Source organism: Rana temporaria, chromosome 2 (genome assembly GCF_905171775.1).
Source record: "Rana temporaria chromosome 2, aRanTem1.1, whole genome shotgun sequence".
Classification (NCBI taxonomy): Eukaryota; Metazoa; Chordata; class Amphibia; order Anura; family Ranidae; genus Rana; species Rana temporaria.
In genome coordinates, this window is record NC_053490.1 from 249893440 (window position 1) to 249909041 (window position 15602).

The 15602-nt window shown below is 41.1% G+C and overlaps 1 protein-coding gene and 2 non-coding genes across 3 annotated transcripts in view; all 3 read left to right on the forward strand.

Annotated features, from left to right (window-relative positions):
- Positions 1–14886, forward strand: part of CCT6A (chaperonin containing TCP1 subunit 6A) — a 30389-nt gene extending 15503 nt beyond the window's left edge. Inside the window, exons 7-14 of the mRNA XM_040336756.1 lie at positions 326–485; positions 3932–4014; positions 4102–4198; positions 4278–4425; positions 6989–7122; positions 12404–12506; positions 13674–13746; positions 14559–14886. Of these exons, the coding sequence (XP_040192690.1) occupies positions 326–485; positions 3932–4014; positions 4102–4198; positions 4278–4425; positions 6989–7122; positions 12404–12506; positions 13674–13746; positions 14559–14631 (871 nt within the window). The 3' untranslated portion in view covers positions 14632–14886. The remainder of the gene's footprint in view (positions 1–325; positions 486–3931; positions 4015–4101; positions 4199–4277; positions 4426–6988; positions 7123–12403; positions 12507–13673; positions 13747–14558) is intronic.
- LOC120929791 lies at positions 520–654 on the forward strand. The gene has a single exon (XR_005747490.1). It is a non-coding gene; the product is annotated as a small nucleolar RNA SNORA22 (small nucleolar RNA).
- LOC120929792 lies at positions 5685–5819 on the forward strand. The gene has a single exon (XR_005747491.1). It is a non-coding gene; the product is annotated as a small nucleolar RNA SNORA22 (small nucleolar RNA).
- Positions 14887–15602: the final 716 nt, after the last annotated feature.

The following is a 15602-nucleotide window of genomic DNA, read 5'->3' on the forward strand; positions in this document are numbered from 1 at the left end:
TATTCGATTCAAAACAATTGGCCAACTAATCGATTATGAAAATAATTGTTAGTTGCAGCTCTAGTCCACAACCTTAATTGTGATGTGTCTGTGTGTGTGTGTGTGTGTATATACACGTCCTTGCCTGTCCGTGCCATGCTGTCAACGTATATAGTCATGCACTGGTCGGCAAGCAGTTAACTTGCAACATCTGTCTAAAATTGTACAGTTGCTGTAAAGCTGCAATTTCCAACAATACATAGTATTTGGCTAAATACCTCCTGCCTGTGAAAAGATGAAGTCTTTTTTTTTTTTGGTTTTTAATTGTCACATTTTGTCATTTCAGGGAAGTAAACTCTGGATTCTTCTACAAAAGTGCAGATGAGCGTGAGAAACTTGTTAAAGCGGAAAGGCAATTCATTCAGGAAAGGGTAAAAAAAATCGTAGCTTTGAAACAGAAGGTGTGTGGTGATTCTGGCAAAGGCTTCATTGTGCTCAACCAGAAGGTGAGTTAACATTTCAAAGTTGGTATTTTATGTAAAGCACAGAGAACACCCAAGTGTGATATATAGCACCCTTGGCAGCAAATCTGTGCAAGATTAATGACTGTCCTTTTCCTCTGCGTCTGGTGAAAATAACCATTCACGGGCACGTATTCATAAGTACAGTACATAGTGACGGATCTAATGTATGCTTATAGGCAGAACTGCATGATCCAAATGTTTTATTTCCAAGTAATAAGTGGGGAAATACTGAAATTCTCACTGAGGGGGTTTAAGGGGCACTTCTGTAGCACAAAGATACTTGTAAATTAGCAACTGTGGTAGCTGGGAAGAAATGGCTCCACAAATCTGAAATCAAGATGATCACTGTTCTTTGACCCCTTCACGCCCAAGCCCCTTTCTGACACTTTTTGCTTACAAGTTAAAATCAGTATTACTTTTTAGCAGAGACCATAGAGAAATTACGATCATTGCAGTATTTTATGTCGCTGTATTTGCGTGGTCTTTCAGGTGTGTGTGTGTGTGTGTGTGTGTCTATATAGATAGAGATTATTTTTGGAAGAAAACAAAATGGTAAAGTTAGCCTAATTATTTTGTATAATGTTAAAGGTGTTACGCCGTGTAAATGGATGCCTAACCTGTCATGTTTTAAAGTGATTGTAAAGGCTCACTTAAAAAAAATAAAAACTTGTTATAGTTGGAATTACACAGAGCAGCCCATATCATCCTCTTCTTGGGTCCCGCTTTGCTGCTCCTGGCCTCTCCCTCCCTTTTGGGTGCCCCTCAGCAAGCAGCTTGTTATAGGTTTTCACCCAAGCAGAGTCAGAGCACCGTATATCCATTCAGATACTGGGCCCCAACCTGGCCCCGCCCCCTCTCTCCCCTGATTAACTTTGACAGTCGTGGGAGCAAATGGCAACGCTGCTCTGTCTTGGCCTATTGGGAGGAGTGTAATATATGGCTGAGGGGATTGTGGACATTGCTGGGGAGAGAAAGGGCTCAGGTAGGTAATTTGGGGGAATAGCGCACACTTGTGGAATGGCGACACCCACTGCGGATGGTACTTCAAAATCTCCGACCCTTTAAAAATTTCTACAGTTTACCAGTTTAGAGTTGCAGAGGAGGTCTTGTGCTAACCCCAAATCTCTCCTTCGTTGCTTGTAATCACAGCCGATCTGCTTAGCCGCTCCTAAAAAAAAAACAAAAAACGCATATTTTGCGTTTTGGTGTGAGGGGTCTACTGAGATGACAATAAATCTAAATAACATGCAAAGCACACATGAGATGCAAATATTGCTTAGTGCAGGGGTTGACAAATTTGCTTGGAATCCAGGAGCCAGCTAAAAAAGTTAGGAGCCAGAAAACGCGCCCCGTCCCGACGAGCTTGCGCGCAGAAGCGAACACGTACGTGAGCAGCGACTGCATATGTAAATGGTGTTCAAACCCCTCATGTGAGGTATTGCCGCGATTGGTAGAGCGAGAGCAATAATTCTAGCCCTAGACCTCCTCTGTAACTCAAAACATGCAACCTGTAGAGTTTTTTAAACGTTGCCTATGGAGATTTTAAAGGGTAAAAGTTTGACGCCATTCCACAAACGGACGTAATTTTGAAGCGTGACATGTTGGGTATCAATTTACTCGGCGTAACATTATCTTTCATAATAAAAAAAATGGGGATAACTTTACTGTTATTTTTTTTAATTAAAAAAAGTGTAATTTTTTCCAACAAAAAAGTGCGCTTGCAAGACCGCTGCGCAAATACGGAGTGACAGAGTATTGCAACGATCGCCATTTTATTCTCTAGGGTGTTGGGATAAAAAAATATATATAATGTTTGGGGGTTCTAATTAGAGGGAAGAAGATGGCAGTGAAAATAGTGAAAAATTACATTAGAATTGCTGTTTAACTTGTAATGCTTAACTTGTAATACCAACGGCTCACCACCAGATGGCGCCAGTTCACAAAAAAAAATATATATATATATTTTTTTTTTGCCCCCCCTTCCAAGCCAAGTCGCCAGGACCCTATTTCTAGTCGACCTGGCGCCCGGGATTTGTCGAGCCCTGGCTTAGTGAGTAAAAGCAGGACAAAATATTTTTAAGCTTTACTCCAAGAAAAAAACATTTAGGCTAAAAAATTGATCCATGTGTTTTTTCTTTCTAGACTCTTGGCACGCTTTCTGTATTTCAGATCTGTGCGGTAATCCAGTGTACACTTTGCCTCTGCAGGAGCTTCCTGTATTAAAAAATGGTCACTGTTGTACTCTCTCATTGTGCAGGGTGACTGGGATCTTGTATCTGTCCCTCCTGTAGTTTTCTGCAGGCAGCCAGTAGTTGGTGGGGCCTGCTGGTACCTCCCAGAGTTGTTTTTTCTGCAAAGACCATGTACAGCTTATTGATGATATCACGGTTTACGAGGTGGTAACTGGGTTTGCAAAGAAATTAGGTGCACACAGTGACATTATATGGCGTGGTGAAATTTAATGCTAAATAACAAGTGGAGTTCCACCCAAAAATGGAACTTCCACTTTTTGGAATCCCCCCCCCCCCCCCCCCCCCTCCGGTGTTGCATGTGGCACCTTTCAGGGGGTGAATACACTGCTCCTAAAGCGCCCACTGCCTATTGCAATCAATGGGCCAGCGGGGCTTTGTGGACAATTTTAACCCTTTTTCGGCTGCTAGCGGGGGTTAAAAGTGCTCCACTAGCAGCCGCAAAAATCACAGTAAAGCGACACTTTACCGCTGGCAGTGTGAAAGAGTGCCCTTATTTATCAATTTTCTCCTCCTTTCTGTGCTTTTAAAGGCACTGATAATGTTTGGCCTCCCTCTATTTTTATACTATTCTCTATCCGCTACACCTTCTGTTTCCTTGAATCTTCTATATGCAGATTTTTACCCCCCCTCCCCTTTCTTTACCATCTTGCCTCTTTAGTTAACCATATTTTTTTTTATTTTTTTTCTTCTGTTTTTATATTTCCTAACTTGCCTGACATATAATCTAGTTGCCTCCAGGATGAAGATTTTAAAGAGGAAGTAAACCCTCACACAAAAAAAACACCCTGCAAGAGGTGCAGTCTTTTCTGCAAATATCTCTTCAACCATGTAGGTTTAGGAGATATTTCTTGCACCTACAGGTAAGCCTTAAATCTATGCTTACCTGTAGGTAAAAGTGGTCTAAGGGTTTACAACCACTTTAACAGTGCCCACTCAATACTTTTGTTGTTTTACCCCAACCTTTCAATTTGTTTTTTTTTAGAATAATGTTGTTAAATCGATGCCCCATTGTAAAGTCTTTCTTGTGCCATGTTTTCTGTAAGTTTTATTTATTTATTTATTTTTTTTTTATGTAAATTTATATTTTTACTACTGTTTGTATATGCAAATGTATCAAATATTCCCAAGTTTAATTTGATCTGGTATTAATCTAGGTGTTTTTTATTTTCCTTTCAGGGAATAGACCCATTTTCCCTGGATGCCCTTGCAAAGGAGGGGATTGTTGCCCTCCGCAGAGCAAAGAGGAGAAATATGGAGAGGTGAACTAACTAAAGTGTTTTATTTTGTTTAATGTTATTGCAATTGTTTCTGTATACATTTGTATTGACCTTAACCTTTTTGTCTAGACTAACATTGGCCTGTGGTGGCAGTGCAATGAATTCAGTTGATGACCTCACCCCAGACTGTTTAGGACATGCTGGTCTTGTCTATGAGTATACAATGGTAAGTGGTAGGTTACATGCCAGGATCTACTGCCTCCCATATGCATAACTTTTTTAATGGAATGAATTTCTCATTTTAGGGTGAGGAGAAGTTTACTTTCATAGAACAATGTGACCATCCACGCTCTGTCACCTTGCTTGTTAAGGGGCCTAATAAGCACACCCTAACTCAAATAAAAGATGCCATTAGGGATGGCTTGCGAGCTGTTAAAAATGCAATTGAAGATGGTAAGTTGTTTCCAAGTTTTAATCATGGCAAAAATAAAATGGAACCTGTACCTATCAGATCATTTTATAAAAACTATAGCAGACTCGGATATTTTATTTACAGGAACTCATCAGATTACAATTCTGAAGGATGTGGATACAACATTTTTGTGCACCTTTATAATAAATGAGAACCCGAGAGATTCTTATCAATATATAATGCTAGGGTGTATTCGGTCAATTTTCTACAATTATGTTTAGGTAGGTCCTTGCATTACAGTGGCCAATACGTTTTTATACAGGTCTAGCTGGTAAATTTCTAGCTCTAACTAGGTTACTAATCTTTATAGACTGTGTAGTCCCATAGTGTTCACAAAACAGTTTGCCACCTTCCCTCTATTCATCACGGCAAAAGCAGATGCTAGCCACAAAATTATACGTTCTACGGGCATCCACTTGATGTCCACAAATGACCACTGGTCATACTCCTGTATGGTTCTCGCAGCTGATATCCTGCTAATGCAGTTGTGTCCTGTACTTCATTCTCTTTCTCCTTCACTATTTTCAAGTGGTGGAATATGTGCAGCAGCAATGGGGGATTGTAGCTGTGCATACCCTTTATATCAACATTCAAATCAAACCCCCTTCCATATAGGGTGTGTCGAAGGGATCGAACATGCAGATTTTTTTTCTTGTATGTCACTTTTTTTCTTTATTTTTTTCTTTTCTCCGTCTTCATAATAACACAAACTGACTACTGAGCCAGAGATGGGGTGACATTTCAAAACATACAAAATTACTGAATTTAGAATGAGGTGAGGCAGTGGCTTTTTTAGATCCTCTGTTCAATCAAGAATGGCAGGGGTGGATATTTTTAAAGTAAAGAAAATGTCATCGGCACAAGGGTCCAAAGCTTTATTTCGTGGTCACGTGATATACATACATCTGTATAACTATCTATCATGTGACCACAAAATAAATCTTTGGACCCTTTTGAGGAATCCTTGGTGTGCTGAGGACATTTTCTTCACTTTCATTATCCAATTTCCAGCCCATGGTCATTACAGCACCCATCATTTCAGAACAGCTGGTATTCTTGTGTGTGCATTAGGAAAGTGTTTGGGTGGATATTTTTGGGACCCCTACACTGCTAACCCAAGTATTCTGAGTCCTTTTCAAAATAACGTGGGGTAGTTGTATTTGTGGAGGCACTTGGAATTTTAAAGTGATCTGTAACATCTGTTTAAAAATAAGTTCTACTTATCTATATATTTTATGTAAAGCACAGAGAACACCCAAGTGTGATATATAGCACCCTTGGCAGCAAATCTGTGCAAGATTAATGACTGTCCTTTTCCTCTGCGTCTGGTGAAAATAACCATTCACGGGCACGTATTCATAAGTACAGTACATAGTGACGGATCTAATGTATGCTTATAGGCAGAACTGCATGATCCAAATGTTTTATTTCTAAGTAATAAGTGGGGAAATCCTGAAATTCTCACTGAGGGGGTTTAAGGGGCACTTCTGTAGCACAAAGATACTTGTAAATTAGCAACTGTGGTAGCTGTGAAGAAATGGCTCCACAAATCTGAAATAAAGATGATCACTGTTCTCTTTAACCACTTCACGCCTAAGCCCTTTTCTGACACCTTTTGCTTACAAGTTAAAATCAGTATTACTTTTTAGCAGAGACCATAGACAAATTACGATCATTGCAGTATTTTATGTCACTGTATTTGCATGGTCTTTCAAATGAGTGTGTATGTATATGTGTTATATATAATAGTGTGTGTGTGTATGTGTGTGTATATATATATATATATATATATATATATATATATATATATATATATATATATATATATATATATATATATATATATATATATATATATATATATATATATAATATAATTTCTATTTTTTTTTTTTTAAGAAAACAAAACTACCTAATTTTTTTTATTTTGTATAATGTTAAAGATGTTACGCCGTGTAAATAGATGCCTAACATGTCATGTTTTAAAGTGATTGTAAAGGCTCACTTAAACAAATAAAAACATGTTGGTTGGAATTACACAGAGCAGCCCATATCATCCTCTTCTTGGGTCCCGCTTTGCCGCTCCTGGCCTCTCCCTCCCTTTTGGGTGCCCCTCAGCAAGCAGCTTGTTATAGGTTTTCACCTATCGGAGTCTGTGCACCGTATATCCATTCAGATACTGAGCCCCAACCTGGCCCCGCCCCCTCTCTCCCCTGATTAACTTTGACAGTTGTGGGAGCCAATGGCAACGCTGCTCTGTCTTGGCCTATTGGGAGGAGTGTAATATATGGCTGAGGGGATTGTGGGGCTCAGGTAAGTATTAAAGAGGGGCTGCTGCACACAAAAGGTTCTATGCATGAAGGTAAAAAAAACTTGCGCCTTTACAACCACTGCTTATATTTTAAGGTTCATATATAAAAAAAATTGAGTGTATATGTAATACTGTTCACTCTACAAGACAACAGTTGGTAGTCATTTCACTTTCACATGTTACATGCAGAGCACATGAATCCACTTCAAGTCTTTTTATCTTTCTTTGAACAGGATGTGTTGTGGCTGGTGCAGGTGCATTAGAAGTTGCTATAGCTGCTGCTCTTGTCAAGCACAAGCCTAATGTGAAAGGACGAGCCCAGCTTGGTGTGCAAGCTTTCGCTGATGCTCTTCTCATCATTCCCAAGGTACTGATGAAGTGTTTTGTGTTTCCAAGGCTAGCATAAGAATATTGGTGTTGATGGCAACAATATGTTGGTTCCCTGCACCTCCTTTTTGTTTTTTTTTGTCATAAAATGGCTTTCTATTTTAAAACATTTTTGGTAGGTTATATCCTCCTTTTTTTTTTTTTTTTTTTTTTTTGTGGTATTAATACTTAGAACAATTTGCCATGTAAGATAATTGAAATGTGGCAAGTTTAAACTCCCAAATACCATGTTCAAGGTAAATATTTGTTGTCGGAAGTTCAAGTTTTAGTAACAGAATTACATAGGGTTACATAGGCCCTGCAGCACATCTGCCCACATGCTGATTTCCCAGCCATCTGCGCATGTGTGGGCTTTCACTTGCAGACTGGCAAAATGCAAGTCAGAAACCTTCCTGGTCTTGGCACATCTGTACATGGTACCAGAGACTGGTGTGTGAAGCCTGGCCAAAAGTGGGACTGAAGATCTGCTTTAATACAGTAGTCAAACACTCATTTGTGAAAGATGGTATGTAATGCTGCTCATGCCCAAAGCAACTAGGTTCCTGGAAGATGCAACATTATAAGAAGTTAAAGCCATTTGATGGAAAATTTGTTTGACTTTACTGATTTGTAATTTTAATTGAGAATCAACCATTTTTCAGCCGCATTGGCTCCATTTCACTTTTCCCTCCTCACCTTCCAGGAAAGCTACTTGAGAGAAATGATTGGCTCTACCCCCTACAGGAAATACAAATCGGATACAATTTAAAAGGCCCCTCCCTTTCCTCTAACCCTCAGTTGTTTTGTGTTTCCAGACCCTCGAAGCACCAACACTTTCTAAGTATTTTTTGGGTCTGGTAACTGTGGTTGGTGGACCCCCCCTTCTCAGGTGTCATCCAGGACTAGTTGTGGCCAAGTCCTGGGTGTTTTTAAGTCATGTACTCCCAGGAGGATTTCTGTCCAGAAGGGTTCCCTATTCAGAGGTACTTGCTTACCTGGCTGAGGAATTTGTGGCAACTTCCTTCAGGTTTTTTCCCCAGCTCTGCTGTGTGGAACCTTGTCCTCCTCGTGCTTCGCTGAGGTGTACTAAGATGGCCCCCGGGACCGAAAGTCACGTGAGGCACTTCCGGGCACCATTTTTTTTTTTTTTTTTTTTTTTTTTTTTTTTTTTAAGGAGCACGGCGCTATACACTGAGCACATGCTGCCTAGGGACCAGTCTGCTGAATGCCAGACAGGCGCATTTCTATTAGGACAACAGCAGCCTATTTCTCCGGATGATCTCAGCTCGCCCGATGGAGCTTGAGGATAGGTCTAAGGATGGAGCATCCTCTCAGATTGAACCAGCTGCAGCCTCCGGCTCCCATACTACCCCAAAGGTAAGCCCTTGTCTGTAGTTCTACAGCGAGGGACATTTTTCTGTATGGACCGTTTTTGTTTATGGTTGTTGTTTTTCTGCTTTTTTTTTTTTTTTTTTTTTCTAGGCCAAACCAGTGAAGAAGAAATGCGGGAACTGTAGGGCCAGGCTCTCTGATGGTTATAAACTATTTTGTGAGGATTGTATTCCACTCAGAGCCAATTCAGAGACTGCCTCTTTAAAAGAGTTAATGTCTTCCATGATGGAGGTTGTGGCCTCCTTCCGGTCCTTTAATGATAGAGTAGCAGGGCTGGTCCATTCTGTACGAGATAAAATGTATATGGGTCTACAGGGGCGGAAATCGAGAGCTTTTCCGGTGCACCAGTCACTTAAGGATATGATTCTTGCAGAGTGGAAGGAACCTGAGAGGTTATTCCAGTCTAAAGGGCACACAAAGATTTCCTTTTCAATCTGAATTCGAGGAAATTTTAAATGTCCTAGACTGGATGCCCTATATCACAGGTGTCCAAAAGGTCAGACCTGTCCTTTGAAGACTCGGGGGGGCCCTGAAAGATTAAATGGACAGGAAGGCCGTTTGCTTGCTGCGTAAGGCCTGGGATGCTTCAGCTTTCTCCTTGGGTCCAGCTGTAGCATCCACCTGTGAGGCTAGGAATTTGGATGTATGGGTTCAGCATCTGGATGATCTTCTTTCATCTGACACCCCCAAAGAGGAGATTGGGGAGTCCCTCCCACTCATTGCCAAGTCAGCTGCCTTCTTGGCTGATGCAGCTGCATATTCCGTAAAGGCTGTAGCCAGATGCTCTGCTCTCATTAATTCAGCCAGATAAGCTATCTGGCTCAAATCTTGGGAGGGTGATCTCTACCTCCAAAAACTCTGCATCATCCCCTTTGAAGGCAAGCTCTTATTCAGTTCCTCCTTGGTGGAGGTCCTAGCTCGTTCCTCTGAGAAGAGTAAGTGGTTCCCTTCTTCTCAAAGAAATAAGCCACAGAATAAGAAGCCTTTTTGCAGTTTCCAGAACAAGGTTAATTTTAAAACCAACAGGCGAATAAAAAGTGGTCTTAACGAAGATAAGCAAAAAGGGGGACTCTTTCTTTGCTCCTTCAGCCTTTTCCAAAAATCCCCTGGGACGCCAGAATTGGGGTAAGGTTGTCCCATTTCTTCAAGGAATGGGTGGAGATTTCCGACAATTCCTTTTTATTCTTCAAACGTTAGGTGTTGGAATTCAAGAGTCTCTTGCGTATCGTGCAGTTATTGGTGTTAATGACTGCAGCCATCCCAGGGGTGCCATGGGCTCAGTTGCACTCCAGACCCCTTCAGACGTTCCTCCTACGCCATTGGGAGCGCAAGAAGAATTTTCTAGATCAGCTGGTGCAGCTGCCAAGAGGATTTTCTCAATCTCTCCTGGTGGGAGCAGCAGGAACACCTGCAGGGAGGAAAGAACTGGGCACAACATGCTCCAGTGAAAGTCACCACAGACGCAAGTCTATGGGGCTGGGGTGCACTCTCTCAGCTGGCAGGCCCAGGGAGCCTGGTTGCCAGAAGAGGCAGGCCGTTCCTCAAATTTCAGGGAACCACCAGCTGTGGGGAAAGCTCTTCTTGCTCTGCAAACGAGGGTCTATTCGGACCCATTAATTTTATCAGACAATGAACAGGCAAGGAGGCGACTCGTTCGGAGCCACTTCTAATGCTAACACAACAGATTCTGTCCTGGGCAAAGATCAATGTCACTTCTATCAGGGCAGTCCACATCAGGGGGTCAGAGAATGCACTGGTGGACTTTCTGAGCAGAGTGAGCATCAGTTCCAGCTGTTGGGAGCTACATCAAGGCACGTTCCAGGAAATTGTGCTAAGATGGGTCTTCCCACAGTGGATCTTTTTGCCTCCAGTCAACAGAAAACTGCCAGCGTTCTTCTCTCTGGAGGGAGAGACAGAGTTCTTGGGGACGGATGCTCTCTCCTTCCCATGGCATTTCACTCTGGCCTACGCTTTCCCTCCGTTTTCCCCTCTTGCCTCTGGTAATTCGGATGATTATTCAAGACCGGGCAGAAGTTGTTTTGATTGCCCCCTGGTTGCCCAGGAGGAGTTGGTTTACCTCTCTGAAGACCCTCTATGTGGACCTTCCCTGGCCCTTTCCAGATTAGAAGGATCTACTCACTAACCAGTGTTGCATCCAAACCCTCAGGCCTTCCATTTGACGGCCTGGAGGCTGCGCATCTTGCAGTTGAGAGGGTGTTCAGAGAAAGTTATTCAAACAATCCTTAGCAGCCTTAAGTTGGTCACAAGAAGAATCTATGGGAAAGTTTGGAAAACTTTTTTTTTTATTTCCTTGCAAAGAAAATCCGGTATAGATTATTTTTCCACTCCCTGTATATTGGACTTTTTGCACAAGGAAGTAGAGAAAGGACTATCTGTCAGCACCCTTAGGGTTCAGGTTGCGGCCCTGTCTTTGTTTTCAGTAAGAGACTAGCGAAAGATCCCTTAGTCAGGAGGTTCCTTTCAGCCATATCTAGACAGGCGCCCAAGCTCATTAAACATGGGATCCCTGGGATCTGTCGTTGGTATTAAATGCTCTAACAAGGGCTCCTTTTGAGCCTTTGCATAAGGCTTCCCTAAAATACATTTCCTTCCTTTTGGCTATTGCGTCAGGAAGTATTTCTGATCTGTCGTCCTTCCTGAGCATTCTAGAGGACAGGGTAGTGATTAGGCCTGGTCCTTTCTATTTGCCCAAAGTGCTTCAAACTTTCATAGGTAGTACTGCCTAGTTTCTGTAGTTCTCCCAAGAATACGGAGGAAGAAAGATTGTCTTTTTAGATGTAAAGGGATATCTTCTGCTTTACCAAGAGAAATCCAGTGGTTTTAAGAGTTCCTCCCAACTGTTGGTGTTCAGTGGCCCCAAGAAGGGGATCCAAAGCGTCTAAAAGCTCTATTGCTAGGTGGATTAGGAAAGCCATTTGTGAAGCATGCAAAGCGTCAGGTCGCATCCCTCCTAGAATTAGGGCTCATTCAACGAGATTCATGGCCACATCATGGGCAGAAAGAGCGGGGGCACCATGGAAGGAAACTTCTAAAGCTGCTGTCTGGTCCTCCTCCTCATGCATTTGTCAAACATTATAGGGTTCAGATGCTTTCCAGCCAGGACCTCCCCTTTGGTAGGAAAGTAGCTGTCCTGGAAGGTGGGGGGACCCCGTTGGACTTACCGGTAATGGTATTTCCAGGAACCTTCCAGGACAGCGTTTTATATTCCCACCCTATTCTTCTTTTCACTGGTCGACCTTTTTTTTTTTTTTTTTTTTTTTTTTTTCCTCTGCCGAGTGCACTTTTGGTGGAGGTTTACTTGATCTTCTAAACTGAGGGTTAGAGGAAAGGGAGGGGCCTTTTTAAATTGTATCTGATTTGTGTTTCCTGTAGAGGGCAGAGCCAATCATCTCTCTCATAGCTGTCCTGGAAATACTGTTAGTGGTAGGTCCAACAGTGTTTTTTTTAGCACATTAAAGCGGATCTTCACTGCATCTGATCACGACAAAACAAAAACACTATTTATTTAATTCTGTTTTTTTTATTACACATTCCCCTATCCATTCATGTCTCCATGCTTTATTTTGTTGAGAAATTACTTTTAAACCAGGGAGTAACCAAAGAAATATAAACCAAAAGTTTAAAACAAACATGATCTACTTTACTATCTATTTACTAATACTAGCAACATGAGGATTAAAAATGATCACTGTTTATTGGGACAGTAAAGTTCCACTTTAAAGATGACATCGGCAAGAGTAAATGTACATATCTAAAGTACTATGATCTAATCTTTACGTCTTTATAAAAGCTGTAATTCGGATTTGTAATGCTGCTTAATCTCTATTGGTACTAATGACAGTCTTTCTTTATGACCTTCTTCTATAAAGGTTCTTGCTCATAATTCAGGATATGACCCACAGGAGACGTTGGTAAAACTTCAGACAGAATATGCTGAAACAGGCCAACTCATTGGTGTAGACTTGAACACAGGTAATGTTTGTTTTTTTAACCACTTTTGGACCACCCACCATGGATATATGTTGCTACTTTGATGTTAAATTACCGTTGTTATGGCAGCAGATAGCTGCCATAACCCTGTTATTTTTATCTATGGCCTGCGATCCTTTAAAAATAAAAGTAGTGTCAGTTGCGGATTTGCTACAAGATCACTTTTATGGGCTGCAGGAGAGGTGCCTCCTGCCACCTCATGGGTGTCTCCGTCATTTACCGGAGCTGTTGGAATCGGTGGTAACCATCAGATCCCTGGGATGGATGGGCAGGAAGTGGGGTGAGGGCATTGTGGCCCTCACTTGACTATATGCCATGGGGGACTGGAGCGACGTCAACTTCTTATTTTTTTTTTTTTTTCTTATTGCTTTTAAGTGTAAATGTGAGATCTGAGGTCTTGATTTCAGATCTCGCATTAAAGATGCATTTTTTTTTCTATTACAAGGGATGTTTACATTACTTGTGATGGGAATAAAGTGATCCAAATGTATTTGTTTTATAGGTACAGTGTAAAGTTAAAATAAAAAAAATGTGAAGCGTCTCGTCCCTCTGAGCTCACGCACAGAAGCGAATACATACGCAAGTCACACATGTGAGGTATCGCCACAATTGATAAAGCAGGAGCAATAATTCTAGCTCAAGATCTCCTTTGTAACTCAACTAGTAACCTGTAGACATTTTTAAATGTCGCCGATGGAGATTTTTAAGTGCCAAGTGTGAGAAAAAGGCTTAGTAACGAAGGGGTTAAAGAGAACTGCAATCATTGTTTCAGATTTGTAGCGTTATTTCTTCCCAGCTACCACGGTTGCTGGTTTACAAGTATCCCTGTGCTACAGAAGTATCCCTTAAATCTTAACCACTTCCTTAGTGAGTTAACATTCATTCATATCGTCGTCATTGGCATGTAGGCACCATTAACAGTGTAAAGAACAGTGCACCCACAAGGGTGAATTGATAAACTTGCTAGCATCCCCTGACCATCATAGTATTGTCTCTAAAATTATATCTTTGTTTCCCCAGTTTTTTACCTATCTGTTATAGTTTAGAAACCATTTTTGTTTTTAAAAGAATTCAATTAAATATTACAAGTTCCAACCTATTGCCCTCTACCCAAAAGTTACATTTATTTTTTTCCCCTCTCTCTTTAAGGCGAACCAATGGTTTCTTCAGAGGCAGGAGTTTGGGACAATTACAGTGTTAAGAAACAGCTTCTTCATTCCTGGTAATTCTGATGTTTGTGTTTTGTAGTCCATGTAAAGACATTAGTGTGTTTTTACATAATTTTTTTTTATATATTCGTGACTAGCTGAATACCCGGCGTTGCCCGGTCTTCCTATCTTAACCTTTTGGGGAGGAAAATCATAGTAATATAAATATGCCCATCTTTTATATAAGGGTGTAGGTAAGGGTTAATTTAACTGTCATATATTTTTATTTGGCATATAAGTAATATGTGTACAAGGTATTATTGAAATATCTCCAGGCGTACAGAAGTTATGTGGGAACATACATTTCCCATTGATTTGCATGGGACTTTAAACAAAAACCCCGACCCTCACAAATGGGGGTAGTTAAGGGATAAATTGACTATCCTATAGTTTAAGTGGACATATAAGTAACATGTGACCAAGTGTTATCGAAATATGTACAGCCGTTTGGAAGTTATGAAGTAACATGTATTTCCCATAGAGTTGAATGGGACTTTAAAGGAAAACCCCGACCATGGCAAATGGGGGTGGGTAAGGGTTAAACCACCTATCCTATGTTTGTTGCTGACATATAAGTAACATGTGTGCCAAGTTTTCGTGTTAATATCTTTAGCCGTTTGGACGTGATGCTGGAACATACATACGTTGAGTTTTATATATATATATATAGATTGCTTCAACATTTAGAAGGATATCTCACAATTGTAAACCTTTTCTTTAAGACTCATGTAATGTAACTGGCTGTACAGAGAGTGTAAAGAATTTTCAAGAATGACAGTAAAAGCCTTTCTTTACTAATGTAGGATAACTCTTGTTTCTTTTTCAGCACTGTAATCGCAAGCAATATCCTTTTGGTGGATGAGATTATGAGAGCAGGAATGTCATCTCTGAAAGGCTGAATTTAGCATCTTTTCCCCCAACTTTAACAATGGAGTAAATATGCTTATTTCGGGCATCCTGCAAAAGTTCACTGGTTCTGCAAATCAACCCGGTTTTCAAAATCTCATGTCACTTAAAACTGTAAAACAATAGCACCTATTGAAGTTAATTTGACCTAACCTTCAAATTTTTATTTATTTCATTTTTTTTATAGCACTGAAGTATACAAGTTAGCCCTTCCAGTCTTTGTACTGAATTAAAAAAAAATGCAGTTATCTTTTTTTTTTGTGGTTTCCTTTTTGACAATATGTTGGCTGTAACCAACTTTATAGATTTGACGTTTTCTAGGCTGTACAGTAACTTTCCGCAGGGGCTTACCTACAAGATGCTGTACACCCTGGGTACAGCCAGACGTTACCAGTATACAGTTGTCCATATAAATGCTGGGTACGCACAGGTGAAAAAACAGGCAAAGACTTTGGTTCAACAGGAACAGTCCGACTTTCGGCCTGCGTGTACAGCTCCCTTTCCGACAGAAGGCGGTCTCATGACTAGCTTCTGTCAAACAGGCATGGTGGAAATTTGGCATCCGACCAGTGCTCGCACTTAGGCCCCTTTCACACTGGGACAGGATGTGCGGTGGCGGTTTAACGGCGCTATACCGTTGGTATTGCAGCGGTATTCGGCCGCTAGCGGTGTGGTATTAACCCCTGCTAGCTGCCGAAAAAGGGTTAATACCGCCGGCAATGCGCCGCTGCAGAGGCGTATTACCACGGTGTCCCATTGTTTTTAATGGGAAGGAGCGGTATACACACCGCTCCAAAGATGCTGCTTACAGGAGATTTATTTATTTATTTTTTTTGTCCTGCCAGCGCATCGCCTCAATGTGAAAGCCCTCTGGCTTTCACATAGAGAAGGCTGGAGTAGGAGTATTTCAGGCATTATATATGTGCTATTTTTAGCGCTGAAATGCTACTCATTGTGAAAGGGG